Source organism: Sinocyclocheilus rhinocerous, unplaced genomic scaffold, assembly GCF_001515625.1.
Source record: "Sinocyclocheilus rhinocerous isolate Xijiao unplaced genomic scaffold, SAMN03320098_v1.1 scaffold1294, whole genome shotgun sequence".
NCBI classification, from domain to species: Eukaryota; Metazoa; Chordata; class Actinopteri; order Cypriniformes; family Cyprinidae; genus Sinocyclocheilus; species Sinocyclocheilus rhinocerous.
Window position 1 is genome coordinate 419547 of NW_015656157.1, and position 17975 is coordinate 437521.

A 17975-nucleotide genomic window follows, 5' to 3' on the forward strand; every position below is an offset into this window, starting at 1 on the left:
GACAATGTGATGTCTGCATTTACATCTGCAAGACTTATTTTTTTAGAGTGTTTGCTCATCTGCAATATGTCTATTGGACGTTTCCTATCAGATGTCGAATAGACGTTTAGAAAATGTCTTTAAGATGTTTATGATTTAGAATGAATGTAAAACTGACATCTTAAAGATCAGATGTTTGTACACAACATGAACATGAAGCGATCTTTAACAGACATCTTACAGACGTACGTGTGCTATCTGGGTATGTATATCTTCATGTATATTTGGCAAGAATTAAAGGTGAGTAAGATTAATTATTCTTTATTGAGACAAACCTGAAATTTAGATTTATGAAATTCACTTGGGAAAATCATTGTGCTTTTTGTATTTGACACGCACTACTGTACTTATATCTGCTTATAATAAATAATAATAATATTTCAACGATATTATTAGCATTATTGTAAGGGGTAGGGGTAGGTTTAGGGTTGGGGTAGGTGTAGACGTTAATAAAACACAATCTAATAGGTAGAAAATTAAATTTATTGTTAGCTTCCGGTTTTTGCTGTTTCCCTTCTAGCCACAACCCAATTTCTGCCAGTTTTGGGTTTGTTGGCGTGTTGGGCGTGTTGGGCGGAGCGCGCATGCGCAGACAGCTCACTCTCACACACACTGCAGCAGCACGGAGACCGCAGGACACTGGATGAATAGAGGGAGAATAACCGTAAATGTCCAGATGGGAATATGTGGGTAGGGCATGGCGACGTCCTAAAGAAGACAAAGACTTTTTAGATAGCGACACCTCCACTGCCTCTTATAACGCGGGACGTGGAGGATCATTGAGGAGAAAAACAGCCGAATTCATCTGGGGTACCAGAATGGATGAAACTCTCTGGGCAGAACCCCACTTTTATTACCGAATCGGCCCGAAATAGATGTGAAAATAAGCCCAACCAAGTGTTTGAACAGCGACCTGACACATGTATGTTACAAAATCTGATCTGTGTGTGACAGAAAAAAGCAAAAGTCCGATTTGATGCGTTGAATTCCTTCGGAGAGATGTCATCGTTGTAAGTGCTGGATGTGACACTGCAGCTGTGAGTATGGGAGATCTGACCGACTCCAGAGATCCGAAAAAGACTTTCATTGTTCCTGCCATCAAGTCTTTTGATCATTATGATATTAATAGAGCTAAAATCAGAGCCAGCCTCAAATGGCTGGTGGCCAAAGCCTTTGGTACAGGTAGGTGGCGTTTCTCTTTCTCCACCATCATCTTTGTCTCTTGATTTGATTTCCGATGTGTTGCATTGAATGCATTTGATATCAAACATATGTAAATGTAAAAATATAGATTTAAATACGAATGCATTTTATAATGTAAAATTTAGAGTGTTAATAAATGCACTTTGCTCATGCAGACCCCTAAAATGAGGATTTTGTATTATATTATGTTACATAATGTTAATATTCATCAATTGCAACATGTCACTTTATAAACAATCTCATGTTAAGTAAGTGCTGTTTATTAATTGTATCCACTAAAATGTTATCCAACACTAACAAAACAAGTACTGCATGGTAGCATACCATAATGGTTACCATCCAATTAATGTGTCTGAATAATTTTATAAACGATACACGCAATATATACACAATGTTTTTGCATTTATATGTCAAAACTAAAACAGAAGGGCACTTTAGCAAATTTTTAAAAAGAGTACTTGTTATTGCAGAAATAACATTCTTTAAAAGAATATGAAGTGTGAAGTGAATGTAATGTATGAGTGTGTTGACAAGCATTTAGAAAACTAAAATATACTTTAATGTCATTTCTGCTGAAGCTTGTTGTATATATCATGTATTTAAATATATTTGCAATTACAATTACAATTTAGTACATTTAAAATATATAAACTTTTAAATGTAATATCAAATAAAACATGACAGTTCAAATTATAATCAAGTACTTACATGTGGTTTAGTATGTTAGTCAACACATCACAATAAATGAACTTCTTTAAAGCATGACAAAAGATTATTAAATATAATGATTTAAATTATATTTTCAAGTAAAACTTTTAATTTGACATGATTGCAAATTGGACGTTTTAAAAGTGGACATTAATGCACTTAAGTGGCCTTTTATTTTAATAATTATATTATCTTCAAGTCCAGTTTTTTTGTTTGTTTGTTTTTTTAAATATAATTTGAAGAATTGAATTACACAACATGTGCTTGTTCAGTACAATTAGGTACACTTCTTTTTCACAAATGGATTGACTAGCAGTGCAAGTTAACATAAGAATATCAGGCAGAATATCAATTAGCAAGAACCAAAGTGTGATATATGAGTGCCAGAGTCCTAATTTCATCTTCACAGCTCACTTTGTATCCTGAATCTGACCTTATGGTGCTCATTAATGTAGTCTCGTATTCATGTTTATCATATTGGTTTTAGCTTGACATCCAGATTTATTCGATAGCTAGTCATTGAGCTGTATGTTTATTTTGACAGCACAAACCCATTGTGATTGGCTAACTGATGACCACCGGCCATCTGGTCTCCTTTAGGTCCTCTCGTCTCATTAAAATGCGCAGTCAGGTCATCAGGCCAATGCGCAACACAAATGACAACTCTTGCTGTCAGAGCGGTTATTGTTTAGCATCTTTGATTTAAAGTGACCTTAAACGCAATTAACAAGACACTGAACGCCAGGGTGAGGATATGGTAATGTTCAGTAGGCTGATTGACAGGCCTTAAGGGTGTTATTGACCCATTTGTTGAATTGTTTTGAGGGTGTAACCCTAGGACAGATGACAGAACAACTGATAAAAGCCTACATTTCTCCATGCAAAAAAGTGATTAAATCAACACATTTCAGATCACGATAGTATTATTTAAAACATAATGTAGCAGTCTTTAGAAATATATAAGTGTGATGCCAGAAAACTAGTTAAAATGAAATACAAGCGGTTGTTTGAATGAAAAGAGAGTGGTCAGCTTAAAGTCCATAAAAGCTTTTCCATTGATCCATTTTGGTCAGTTGGGAAAGATAGAGATAGTTAATTGGTCATTTAATGGCATGCACTCTATTTTCGGTTCATCTCTTCAATGCATTCTTGCTTGATAGCACATTGCTTTTTGAAAACCGACCGAGCATTTATTACTTATTTATTGTGAAAATGAATTCGTGAAATAAACTTCAAAGTGAGGAAAAGATGAACTGCCAGCTCTCATTCAAATAAATAGCGAGAGCTGAAACGTCACCAAACACACTATATAAAAGGCACAAATAAATGTCACATTTATAATAATAGGTTTATGTGAATAATGTGAATTCAAAGTTCATTTAAGTTAAAAAGTTGGTATTAAATGTTTTGTAGCTTAATAAAAATAAATAATACGGATAAAGCTGTATATATAAAAAAAAAATTGATAATTAGCTATTTAGGCCTGGCTTTTATTTGTATTGTAATGGCTATTATTATTATTATTATTATTATTATTATCCCCAGAAAAAAACATGTAATTATTTGAGGCATCAGTATTGGTATTGGTGATACTGGCCTTCATTCATAGTGCTTAGTAAAAATAGAATTAAATAAATATTTAAATATGTAATATGTAAAATATTGTCTTTATGTTGTCTCCATATTCATTTAGAGATTCTATGTGAAAATATGTAGAAATCTGTTGGATTATTTAGTGTGTTTTTTATCATAAACATATCATATATATTTAGCAATTTATTTTTTGTAAGGCAAATCTCATATGCAAAACATTCAAATGTAATTTAAAAAATTGGTTTTATGAAATTTGCAAGACTTTTGATAATATATGTGAACTTGCTGATTTTTGTACTTAAAAATAAAAAATAAAACAGTTTGCATATAATATTTTTTAAAATTACATATTGTAATTAAATGCACCAAAAAAAAAAAAAGTTAAATAAGTAAATAAAATAAATTTTAAAAACTGTTTTTCTACACATATTCAAAAATGCCACGCAAAAACTTCTGTGAATTTTGAAGACGCAAATGAATTGCTTAATCTCATTCACTTTTGAACCACTTCACAGATGAAATCAACTGAAATGTGCATTTTCAGCTGATTTGCAGAAATTAATTACAGAGTGTATTAAAAACATTGGAATTACTTCAGTTTATATCGGCGGCAAAATCATAGTGAATCATCATCATGATATTCGACATATTGTCAGGCTCTAGAAGCACAAAATCTAAACACCTGTGTAGTTCCTGTCTCTCCATCTGTCTTTGATGCGGCTCGTGAGGAGCTCCTGGATACATACGGTCGGCAGGGGAATCGATCAGCCTCCCTATTGTTGCCATGGCAACCGCGGCCTGGCTCGACACAGTCATATTTTTGACTTACATCGTCAACGCCTTGTGGCTCTGATACCATCAGTGCAATGTTTGATCTACTGTTTTATCATATAGACCCGTTTTAAAAGCCTTCGTGAAAGCTGTTAATTGACAATGAAGGTAGCTTGTCATTTTTGCGTATTGTCAACATCTCTAGTAAGACATTCATTCATACAGAATGGTTCAAATCTGTTTTGCCATTACCACAATCAGGTTTAACACAGAACATTGAAAGCATGTACAGGTAATAAGGATACAAGCGTTCTCCCAAACTCTCACACGTCTCCATAAATAACTAAACATCTCGGTTCTCCATAGATACGGTGACCTCATTCGGATCTGTGAAAGCATTTATTCTGTCAACGTGTGAACTCGTGTTAATTATATTTTTGATTTTGTAGCTGTGTGGTAGACACTGTCTCGCTTCCTTTAAAGGGGTCATATGATGCGATTTCAAGTTTTCCTTTCTCTTTGGAGTGTTACAAGTCTGCCACGTGACTCTGTTCCCCTTTCGGGCTTGAACTGATGGTAAAACTAATGACATTATTTACTGTCTTTTGAAAGATGAAGCTCACGATTATGGTAAGGGGCGTTACATTTCCGACGAGTGCTTGCGGTGTTTGGCCAATCACAATGCACTGGGTCAGCTGGCCAATCAGAGCAGACTGCGCTTGTTGGAAGGAGGGACTTTGTAGAAAACGAAGCGTTTGAGAGAGGCGGGGCATAGAGGACCTACAATAATGTACAGTATTTGAAAAATGATGTGTTTTTTGAACATTAAAGCATGTCAACATATTCTGTTACACCAAATACACAAAATAATGATCTTTAAAAAAGCATCATATGACCCCTTTAAGGACTTTCTCCTTTCCTTCATCTGCCCGGGTGAGAGTAAATTACACTTGCACAGAGGATCGGAAAACACCGAGCTTTAGCTATATTTAGCTGTGCTGAAGATGAAAAGTACTTTGATCTTTGAAATTCAGAAAAAAAATAATAAAATCTCACTGACTCAGCTGTCTGCTATGACATAACAGAGGGAAGGTGTCTTGATATGAAAGTAATCAGTCCCACCAGGATTTCACTATATTTTTGTGTTTTTTGGGATCAAATCTCATGGCAGTAATTTCCAGAATTTTGTGGAAAATTAATAATTAGGATACTACAAAAACAAACTACTAAACCAAACAAAAAGCTTGTTTATTTTCATGTCTTACCAAATTCTGACAAATTAAAAAAACAAGATATAGCTACTTTGTCATTTAATTTTATTTTTGTTATTAAAAATAAGAACAAAGAAGCAAATACAGCGAGAATTGAGTTCTTTATCGTTTTTTTTTTCTCATGCATGCATGTTTCATTGTTACACATAAGTAGTACTGTGCTTTTGTAATTATTTTGTGGTTAAATTGTGAATTATGCAAGATTGCAAAAAAACCTGACATTTTGCTGATTCCACAATCACAGAATTGCGAAAACTAGAGGGACTGATTAATATGATGAATCTTATATATTTATGTTTAAATACCAACACTTGTAAGCCGATAATTATTTCTATATTAAGGTCAATAACTGATAAATAGCCGATGTTACAATTCTATGCTATTTTTTCTAAATAAATAAAATTGTCCCCCAATAAGCCGATAATTATTTCTATATTAAGGCCAGTAACCGATAAATTGCCGATATTAAAATTCTATGCAGTTTGTATAAATAAAATTGTCAACAAAAAAAACTGCCTTTTTAAATGCTACAAAATGTGAATTTTGTGTCTTATTTTCTCATTCATGCATGTTTATAACTATTTGCTATTATTCTGTGGTTATATTGCTAATTATACAGGATAGCAAAAAAAAAATTTTTTTTTTTTTGTATTATGTATTTAGATTTAAATACCAACGGTGATAAGCTGACAACAGTTTTTATGTAATGGCCTATAACCGATAAATAGGCGATATTATGATTCTAAAAAAATAAAAAATACTAAAAACTAAAATCAAACTTTAGAAAATGCTAAAGTGAATTTAGGCATCACAACATTATAATGTACAGTATGAAAAATTTATATTAATTACAAAATGGATAACATTAATTGAGGTTCTGTCATCTTGCAGACAGTGTTCCAGAAGACCTGAACGAGCCTTTCTACAGGGACCAGTATGAGCAGGAGCACCTGAAGCCTCCGGTGGTGGGTCTTCTGCTGTCAGCTGAGCTGTACTGCCGAGCAGGGAGTCTGATTTTAAAGAGCGATGCTGTCAAACCTCTGCTGGGTCATGACGCCGTCATTCAGGCTCTGGCTCAGAAGGGCCTGTACGTCACCGACCAGGAGAGACTGGTGACCGAGAGAGACCTGCAGAAGAAACCCATTCAGATGGTGAGAGAACCTGCCCTTTTCACATGTTTCATTTACACGCTGATTGTATTTCACTGACATCTGGAACAGGTGGATCTTGGATATTTTGCATAAATGGCAAAAAACACTATCAGATTTTTTTTACATCCAATTCAGGCCACTTTCGAATGTGGTTAATGTCACTTGTCTGACCAATGCCTTCAGATAAAGCCCATTCTTTAATGGCTCACTAAAACAAACTGTGATTGGTCAATTTACATGTTGGTCAGACAAATCTTTTCTGTCACACCTGATCCTGTATGTTTATTATTCGGCTTTAATTAGAAATACTAGTAGGGATGCATTGATATTAAACATTTTGGCTGATACCAATAAGCCTATGAATTATCAATTGATAAATGACTGCTATTAAAATTAATTCTATGCAATCTTGTCTATAAAAAATGCTACAAATTTAAAATGCTACAAATGAAAATCAATCGTTTTAAATGCTACAAATGAATTTTGGCATCATAACATTAAAGTATTGAGATTTTCTGTTTTTAAAAATTAAGTGTTATTTTTGTATTATTTATATTATATTTATATAGTATTTAATAATGTTGAATTAGCATTTGTGTAATTCATTGTGATTAATTACAGATATCTGTGTGACTATTTTTTTTAAAACGATTGACAGCTCTTATATATATAATATTTTTTTCTTTCAATTTTAATTTTAATTTTAAAAATGAATTTTGGCTTTGTGGTTTTGTCATTTTTATTATTATTATGTTTTAATATTTCCATTTAGCAATAATTTCGGTTTTAGCATTAATAATTTACAAGTTTTTTTTTTCAGTTTAAGTGTTTAATCTAATATTTATGTTTCATTTTTATTTATTTATTTTATTTACAGTTTATTTTATTTCAGCATTATTTACAAAAACAAAAAATATTTTTAATAATTTTAGTTACCGATAACAACACTGCTTTAAAGGGGTCATATGATGCGAATTCAAGTTTTCCTTTCTCTTTGGAGTGTTACAAGCTGATTGTGCATAGATAAGATCCCTGAAGTTGCAAAGACTAAAGTCTCAAATCCAAAGAGATATTCTTTATCAAAGTTAAGACTCTGCCACGCCCCCCTAAAACGGCTCGTTCTAACACGCCCCCACATTTCTACCTCACTATGTGGAAATATTTACATAATGCTGGCCAATCAGAGCAGACTGCATTTGTCGGAAGGAGGGACTTTGTAGAAAAACGAAGCTTTTGAGAGAGGCGGGGCATATAGGACCTACAATAATGTACAGTATTTGAAAAATAATGTGTTTTTTGAACATTAAAGCATGTCAACATATTCTGTTACACCAAATACACAAAATAATGATCTTTAAAAAAGCATCATATGACCCCTTTAAGTGAGCGATAGATGATGACAAAGCTAATCTAAATGCAAAAATAGAAGAAATATGCATGAACAATTAAATTAATCAATTAAATATCAACCAATATGCTGCAGATATATCCTGTACCCCTAGGAATACATCAGGATTGGATAGACATCTTATAAATCTCTCTCTGTTTTAAGTCCTTTATCTTGTCAGTTTTCACATTGTTTAATTGAAGATGTATTTCAGGCTCATAGCATCTGCTTTAAAGATATAAAGAGTTCTGTTGTTGTGTGAGCAACTTCCTGTTGATGTTTAATTACCGTGCCGCTGTTTGCTGTGCCTCTGGCTTCCTCATCCTCAACCGAACACATATCATCACAAACGATCTCTGCGCTGCGTGAATAACCATTTTGCATAGTGCCAATAATGATACTAGTAACTATATTCTGTGCTCCCCTTGACAAACTGATTATTTTTATTATGTTAAATGATTACGTCGCTCTGCTGGTTGTTATTTCTCTACAATTTAAAGTCCCCAAGCTATTGTATCTGCATGTAGCCGACTGCATAGCTGCACTCATTGATCCAGGCCTTTACGGCTTGATCTCTACAAACCAATGAATGTTTCAGCACCTCAAACTCAGAGCCCACAAATCCGCATTAGCGTCAGAAAGCCGTCCATCTGTCTGCTCGGCTGCAGTAAGCTGCCTGACTACAAGATCTGTCAGTCTTCTCATGCTCTACTTTAACCTGTTTAGCCTGGTTAAAGTAGAAAGTAAAAAAGTAAAAAAGGGAGCGAGTTTTTCGGCTTTGTGGCTTTTCCCGTTTTGGGAAAATACTACATTATAAACTGAGTGTAAAGGTTTGGGGAAGTCGTGGCCTAATGGTTAGAGAGTCGGACTCGTAACCCAAAGGTTGCGAGTTCGAGTCTCGTACCGGCAGGGATTGTCGGTGGGGGGAGTGAATGTACAGCGCTCTCTCCCACCTTCAATACCACGACTGAGGTGCCCTTGAGCAAGGCACCGAACCCCCAACTGCTCCCCGGGCGCCGCAGCATAAATGGCTGCCCACTGCTCCGGGTGTCTGTTCACGGTGTGTGTGTGTTCACTGCTGTGTGTGTGCACTTTGGATGGGATAAATGCAGAGCACTAACACATGTCACGTCACTTCACTTTGTTTTATTCTTCCACTGGGTCGTTATTGACAGATTTGGACTCATTGAATGCCGACGGAATCTAGGTTGAATTTACAGCTTTTTAACTAATAATTAACTAATAATTAACTAATTAGTTATTTTAACTAATAACCTGAAGTTAAACCCTATGTTGGAGCTTTGGCACGGCGATTGGTGCTGATGCAGGTGACATGGGTTTGAGTCTGGCTTCTGAACTTTCTAAATAAAACACCTCTCTACAAACCATTAGTGAAAATTTTGGATTGCACTGGTCTAGTGTTTTTAAATTATCGGTATGGGTCTGCCAATTCTGAAATGTAATCTAAAATCTTTTTTATATTTTATGTTTTGTATGTAGTAAACAGTTGGCCATCTTCTTTACTTCACTATATTGTTATTAATTGATTTCACTGGTAGTATGAAAAAGTTGACTGGAGTGATAGAAGAAGACAGTTAATGGTAATGTTCGCTAAACAGTAGCATTTCTTATGGTAGTAATGAGAATGTGACTTGAAAAGTATGAAAGGTACTATTTTTATTTATTAACTTAATTATAATTTTTTTTTAAATTATTCTCAATTTTAGTGATGCACCAAAATGAATTTTCACCAAAACACACTGAAACGAAATTAAAGTTTTGTTTAATGTGCTTTAGCAAACTTAAAAGTGATTTTTATTTATTTACTTAAATTATTCAAACATTTTAAATTATTAGTGAAGCACCAAACATTTTATTTTTATTTTTATTTTTTGTTTTTTTTGTTTAACAAAACCAAAATTAAACTTTGTGTTTAATGTGACTTTGCGCTTAAAAAACTTGAAAAAACTTAAAAGGTACTAATTTTACTTATTCGTTTTTAGTATTTTAGAAATGTAAAATTATTATTATTATACTGTAAGTGAAGGGCCAAAATGTTTTTTTTTTCTTTTTTTTTTACAGAAATGCTGAATCCGAAATGAAAGTTTTAATTTAGCCAAGAACCAAAAAGAGAGTTTTGGTAATTAAATTTGGGTAATTGGGTAGTTGAACTAAGGTGATAAATTAAACCAGTAATAAGTAGTAAGTTCTTTGAGAGGTGACTTGTTGCTGACATTTCAGCCAAACAAATTCTACATACTTCTACTCTAACATCATTTTTGGTCACTGTGAAGTGCGTCCACACTGCTGACATCTTTACTGTTGTACTTCATCCATGTTGTGTGCACAAAATGAACACTGACACATTCAAAAAGCATAATCAGTGAAACACTAATTATTCAAAAAAAAAAATTTATGTTTCGGACAAATACTTTCAGTTTCTGTTCATCACTGTTGTTGTTGTTGCATATATTTGCATACATTTAGCCTACTGGCAGTTATAATTACAGTAGTTACTGGTTATCGATATGCACCAAGAACTTTTTAATATCGATCCATCTGTATTAAAAATGCTACATTTAGAGGCCGTCTACTTGGCTTATCTTCTGTTCTTTAGGGATGAATTTGATGGGATAGTGGTTTGGTTGTGATGACAGTGTCCTGCTGTTTTGGAGAAACTTCCTCACACATTAATAAGGTTTGACTGCACCAATTGAACGGCGCTTTACCATCAATAATTCAGCCGGGCTTCTATTTTGGATGTGTGAGAGGCAAAACCTGAGAGTTTCGTGAGGTGATCAGTGTTGCATCTGCTTGTGCATTGAAATGTTCTTGACAGTAAAGGGCTTTATCATACACTTTTTTAAAATCTAAATCTGCTTATAAGGGTTCAAAACAGTCATAATTTATTTTTACATGACCTTTTTTAGGGATGCACCGATACCACTTTTTCCAGTACTCGCCCGATACCGATACTTTTATTTTTGGTACTTGCCGATACCAAGTACCGATACCAATATTTTCATTGCATTTGTAAATTTTTAAAATATTGGGTACAGAAACCATTCTTTGTCTGAATATGGCACTTATCACATGCTGTGTGGTATCGGCGTTTGGTATCGGGGCATTTTAACGAGTACGAGTACAGGAGCTCAGTATCAGGCCCAATACCAATACCAGTATCGGTATCGGTGCATCCCTAACCTTTTTTTTCATTTTCCCTCTGATCTTTATAATTGAACCGCATTTCTGCTACTGTACCTTTAAGACTACTACATTTAATGTATGTAAATAACCTCTCTTGTGATTGGACGGTGATATGTTGATGTGTTTGTTGCTCGGACATCATTACATTGACATTCTTAGTTTGCGTAAATGGGTTGGATGGACTGCGGAAGTTTTGGAAATGTAACTTTAATTCAAATTCAGACGTTTAAGGAAAATCGTATATGGAAAAATGTCTTTATTGCTTTATCATCTCTCTCTCTCTCTCCCTCTCTCTCCTGAAGAATCGTATTTGCTCCTGCAGCTGCCGGCCACCCACACACAACCCTGCATTCATTCTACATTATAGACTCACTCAGAAATACATACATATGAACATATACGCAGCTCACACTCTCACCCACATAGTCATGCCACAATGAGAAAAACATTGTTATAATAGCCATTGTGTTCAGGGTTTAATTAATTTTATATCAGTCTGGTAGTCAAACAGCACGCATAGATGTGATACAACATGCAGAAAATATATGTGTGTGTATATATATATATATATATATATATATATATATGTGTGTTCATGTTGGTACAAACTGCTCAGTCCATAGAGATCAGTACCCTTGCATCGTTACTCTGAGAATGAATTGTGCTTAATTAAGACTAATGAATGTTTTGACAAGTGTAAATTATAACAGCAGAGATGCAAGTATGCAGCCTCTCAGTGACATGACGCTATATCTGGCCCTGGCAGACAATGAGAGAGAGTCTTATTTAGCGCTTTAGGCTCCTCAGGGATGGATGTTATTTACATACATGCACAGTAGGGAACTGACAATGTGACAACACTCAGAACATTTTTATTTCCGGAGAAAAATGCTTGCTTGTTAAATTTATACAGAAAATGAGTCGCTACAATGAAGCGACTACATTACTTAAAGTCCACCCGTCTCAATTTTTAGAAGTCCAAGAACTTGTATTTTATATGTAGTATACATACATCTGCATGGCATGAACCCGAACTAAAGTTATTGCATTCGAGACAGACTTCTGCATAATTCACAAACCAGTGCCGTATGCACACTTGACCTACTTCCTGTCTCTTGGCATCAATGCTTGCCGATCGTGAATAGAGGCAGTACGTTTTGTTATTAGGTTTTCCTTTTTCCAACTCAGTGATTCTGTTTTTTATGTATTTTTCTGACATGTTGGTGTTCTATCTTTCTCTTGGATGTTATAAGTTGCAAAGTAAGAGTAAATACAGCTGGATAAAACAAAAACTATGTCCGTCTTCATTTCAGGCTGCAAAGCAACAAAATGTCATTATTTTAAAGGGGGGTGATTCTTTTCTATACACACTGTATATTTGGATGCTTCATAGTGAGTAAATGATAACTCATTTTAAATTTTGGGTGAACTATTCCTTTACATTTTGCAATTAGGTTCATGTATATAGATTTGATTTGAGTCAATTTGATGCAGTAGTTGTGATTGTACTGACGCAGGCTCCAAGGGCGCACATGGTGATTGGGTATTTCCTACTTTCCCACTTTTTGAGATTCTTCCTAATAAAATGAGAATCTCTACAAATGATTGTTGTGATTTATTGGGGAAATGCACATTTAGTTTCTCAATAGTATTAAATATTATATTTGGATGCTTGATGGTACCTAGTCTTCCTGTCTCTTTGCGTCAGTGTTGAAATACTTTTTTGATTTGACAACATTCTGTGCAATAATTGTTATTGTATTAATGCAGGCTCAAAGGGCGCACATGGTGATTGGGTATTTCCTGCGTTCCCGCATTTTAACATTTTTTTCCTATTTAAATGTGAATCTTTCAAAAGAGAATTGCGATTTTCTGGGGAAATGTACTTTTAATTCCTCTGTAATATTAAATATTATATTTGGATGCTTGATGGTGAGTAAATGAAAACTAATTAAAATTTTTGGATGAACTGTTATTCCTTTTATTATTAAGTTCTTGCAAGTAGTTATATTTAAAGCAAGTAAATGCACGATTGAAATACTTTTTTGATTTGACAACATTCTGTGCAATAATTGTTATTGTATTAATGCAGGCTCAAAGGGCGCACATGGTGATTGGGTATTTCCTGCTTTCCTGCTCCTTGAGATTCTTCTCAAAATCGAACTTGCATTTCCTGCATAAGCACTACTGCTCAATGCATGTGTGCTGTGCTAAGCTAACCACTAAGCCATGGCACTATATTTTTATACTTCCAGCTCCTGTTTATTCCTTCAACTACTTTCCATCAATATTCCCACATTAATCCCCACAAACTTGTTAACCAAATGCTAGTGTGCAGCGTTACAAACAATAACAGTCAGGCTGAAAGCTATAGCTCTGCAAGAGGCACAGGCATCCCGGCCTGACGCTCCCCTCTCCCCGCTGCTCGCACACGCTTTGTTGCCATAGCAATGCCCTGTAAAGGCGGGAGGCAGCGTGCGTGCAAGGTGGATCCATTAGTGCAAAGTGCAATTTAAATCCCAAAAAGCCAAGGTAAAAGTAATCTTCAAATTGAGGATTAAAAGGAAAGATTGCACGAAGCTTTTGCTTAGCTTGTGTCTTTCTTGGCTGGCTGCTAGGGGTTGAACGACTTCTGATTTTTTGAAGTCGACTTTTATGTGATGAAAGTCGAGTCGAAGTCGACTAGTCGCTGATGACGTCATTAATGAACAAATAAGTCTGGAGCTGTGACAAACAGCTTGTGCACAGCTATGGCATATGACACAGCGCTGCCCACATGGCTGTTGCTCCTATAACAGCTTTTTTATCAGTTCTTTTGTCATTGGGTCGTTATATTTCTCACAGATTTCTGCTCATTCTAAATCAGATACAGATAAAGTAGCACAGTAAAGATTACATTAATATGAATGCATTAGTGAGAGCGACTGCGTGTGTGAATTAATTCTACCTGGCAGCGTCTCTCTACTAGTAGTGAAGCTGTGGGATTTAGTTATTAATAGCTATTAATAAGTTATATGCTTGAACTTTTCAGTTTCTAAGCTATTTTATTGAGAAATCACAGAACAGTGTTGACAATACATTTCCGCGCTGAATGATTATGTGCGCGTGATGTACGCGCTACTGTCTGTAGACTATGTGTGTGCGTTACAGTGCAGCAGCGCATTAGATTACGCTGCTATGATGTTTTTGTCCTCATCAATCAGACTCAGCAGATAAAATGTACCTCAGCGTGACAGGAAATCACTTTTTTCTAATCTTACAAATTTTAAATATTGCAAGCATTTAATGTTTAAAAAATATTTTGACATTTTAAATATAAATTGTGACTTTCTTCCTTTCTTTCTATCAAGCTCTAGGTTTACGGGAAAGTGGTCGCCAACCCGTCGATCGCGATCTTTATCACTGTCCCAGTAAATCCCGAAAATAACAGTAAAATAAGTACAAAAATGCATTACATTTCTGGGGTTATATTAATGTATCACTGAAGGGAACCCGTGCAGATCGTGATTAAAATGCAGTGGTTGCCTCTAATTTCAAATGGCTAGATATTTTTGTTTAAAGCCAGTTTGTTTGTTATAAAGCAAATAGCCAATAAATAAATTTGCTTAAAAATCAGTATCAGTATCAGAATCCAATTTGCTAGTTAAAAAAAAAAGAAAGAAAAGAAATTCTGAATTCTGAATCAGCTATGACCGGCACATCACTAATTAAAATACCAAGTAAAAGGCCTCAAATTTGAAGTACAATCTGGAATATCTTTTTCGATCAGTTCTTCAATAGGTAGATCTTGTCTTTCATAAAGGCCGAGGTCAGGGATCTTGGGCCTAAAAAGGTTGGTGACCACTGGTTTACGGTGTTTGTTTGTAGGGATGTAGTTTTTTAAGAAAAATATTTTCTTTCTTTCTTTCTTGCTTGCTCCAGGTTTGCTGTGTTTGTTATAGGTATGCACACTTTGGCCAAAACATTTGTCATTATCAATATTAATATTATCAATATAACTATACCATTAAAAAAGTAAATTAGTCATATTGATATATTTACAACATTTTTAGCCAAACACGTATGAAATATTTATTCAGTAAAATGGCAGTCTTTGCATTTTGATAATCAGTACAGCTCTACCCAGATGTGAGTATTTCTGGGTGCATTTGTGATGCTGTGAAAAGCAGGAACTGCTGGGAGTGGAAACACAGAGCAGTGCTTTATGAGAAATTCATTACAAGACAGTTTCTTCTTTCTGCAAGGACAGATAAATATGAAAAAGTTGCTTTTTGGCACATGGGTTTTGCATTACATAACGGCCTAATTTTGTATTTGTGTGCTGTGTTTGTTTTAGATCTTCAACGAGAATGTGATTATAAATGCATGATTAGAAAATACTTTTTTGTGGAGCTTTGGTGATCACATGAGAAATACAGGTTCGAATCCAACCTGCAACATAAGTCGATCTCATTCCCCGTCTTGCTGTCCCCATAGAAAAAGTAATACGCCAAAAATAAAAAAAGCCCAAAATTAATAATCCAGTGAGCAGTTGATCTCTGTTTTGAAGATATTATGAACAGATCTTCATCCCAAGCCAGAATATCAAATCATTGCGCATGCACTGACCATTTAGACTGCAAAATGTTCAATCAATAAAAGGATTTATAAATGTAATCAGCTTAAACGAGAAGCCCGGCTCTTATGCAGCAGCCCATCTTCTGTGTTTTTGTTTTTTTCCCTGTGATGAGACGTGGGAGTGTCGCAGCTCATGTGGAGAGGAAATCAGAACCACTCAACTGAAAAAAATTGCTGACTGAACAGCATAACTCAGTGTCACTGGGATCCACCAGAGTGAATCTTTCCATCGAACTGCACTCATACACATCTGATGTGACAGAAAAGCTGCGCTGTGACATTCTGAACTACCTGTTCATCTTAACAGACACTTAGATTTACAATGAAAGGTCAGAAAGCTTCCCAGGCAGCAAAAAGTGCAGTGATAAGAAATGTGTAAGATCTGCATCTAGAGAATTCAGCATAAACAATGTTATAATATGCTGTAAATCAATCAAAATAATGAAAAATTATAAATAAATTAAATAATAATAAATGCTGTGATATATACATAAATATATATATACATACACACACACACACACACACATATATATATATATGTATATAAAATAATAAAAAATTTAATTAATGTAAATAAAATAATAAATTAAAAAAATTATTAAAAGAAGTTAATTCAGCTGTGAACTAATATTATTATTATATTTATTATTTTATTTACAGCATGTATATATCATTGTTTATTAACATATTTTAAATATATATTTTTTTTTTATTGTTTTGGAGGATATGGTGTGTGATAGAAGTTTTTGTTTTTATTTTTGGGCTTGATTAAATATTTTTAAAAAATTATATAAAATAATGACAATTAAAAAATGTAATCTGGTATAAAGTAACACTTAGCAAGCCTAACAAGTCATAATAAATCAGCAGTGACAGTTCATTGCTTTAGAGACATTGATTCATTGTTTGCCCAATGTGCACCAGTTTCTTTCATTGGGGTTTGCTTTCAACGAATCAAAATCAATATCTGTCTCAAGTGTTTTATCTCTCTCTCTGTGCCCACAAGGTTTTTAATAAGACAGCCACTGTTTAATTTGTGGTATATGAGTTTGTTTCTTTATCAGAACAGATTTGGAGAAATTTAACATTACATCATTTGTTCACCGATGGATCCTCTGCAGTGAATGGGTGCCGTCAGAATGAGAGTCCAAACAGCTGATAAAAACCTCACAATAATGATCACAATACATTTCAAACATTAATTTATTTCAAGTTTAAAGGCAGATTTTTGCTCATTTTTATATGAAATGTAATTATTCTGACTGTTTGAGGTAATGAACAAATCCATCATTAAGATGTTTTCAACCATCCATAATATTGCTTTCTCCAGTGAAAAACTCATCTCTTCTGAATCAGGAGAGAAATATGCACAGATCAAACACTGTTTACAAGTGAAATCAGTCCAAAATCAGTTCTAAACAAATATATCAGTGTGTCTTGATGTGAGAAGACAACAGGGGATGGACTTTTTTTACTGGAGGAAGCATTGTTATGGATCTTAAACATATATTTTGACCAGAAGTGACAGTTTAAAGTTGAAACATCATTATGATGGATTTGTTTCTTACAAAGATGCAGCTTTTTACTTCACAAGATGTTAATTGATGGACTGGAGTGGTGTGGATTACTTGTGGATTATTGTGAGGTTTTTATCAGCTGTTTGGACTCTCATTCTGACGGCACCCATTCACTGCAGAGGATCCATTGATGAGCAAGTAATGTAATGCTGAATTTCTCCAAATCTCCTCCAATTAAGAAACAAACTCATCTACATGTTGGATGACCTAAGGGTGAGTACATTTTCAGCAAATTTCCATTTTTGGGTGAACTATTGGACTGGAGTGGTGTGGATTACTTGTGGATTATTGTGATGTTCTTATCAGCTGTTTGGACACTCATTCTGACGGCACCCATTCACTGCAGAGGATCCATTGATGAGCAAGTAATGTAATGCTGAATTTCTCCAAATCTCCTTCAATTAAGAAACAAACTCATCTACATGTTGGATGACCTAAGGGTGAGTAC

General features: G+C 34.5%; 1 protein-coding gene across 5 annotated transcripts in view; it reads left to right on the top strand.

The window, feature by feature from the left end:
- The first annotated feature begins 615 nt into the window (after positions 1-615).
- The window catches only part of LOC107719545 (calmodulin-regulated spectrin-associated protein 2-like), a 38293-nt gene continuing 20933 nt past the window's right edge, over positions 616-17975 (top strand). For all 5 annotated transcript variants that reach the window (XM_016526976.1, XM_016526977.1, XM_016526978.1 and 2 more), the window contains exons 1-2: positions 616-1221; positions 6477-6736. In XM_016526976.1, the coding sequence (XP_016382462.1) occupies positions 1083-1221; positions 6477-6736 (399 nt within the window). In that variant the 5' untranslated portion in view covers positions 616-1082. The remainder of the gene's footprint in view (positions 1222-6476; positions 6737-17975) is intronic.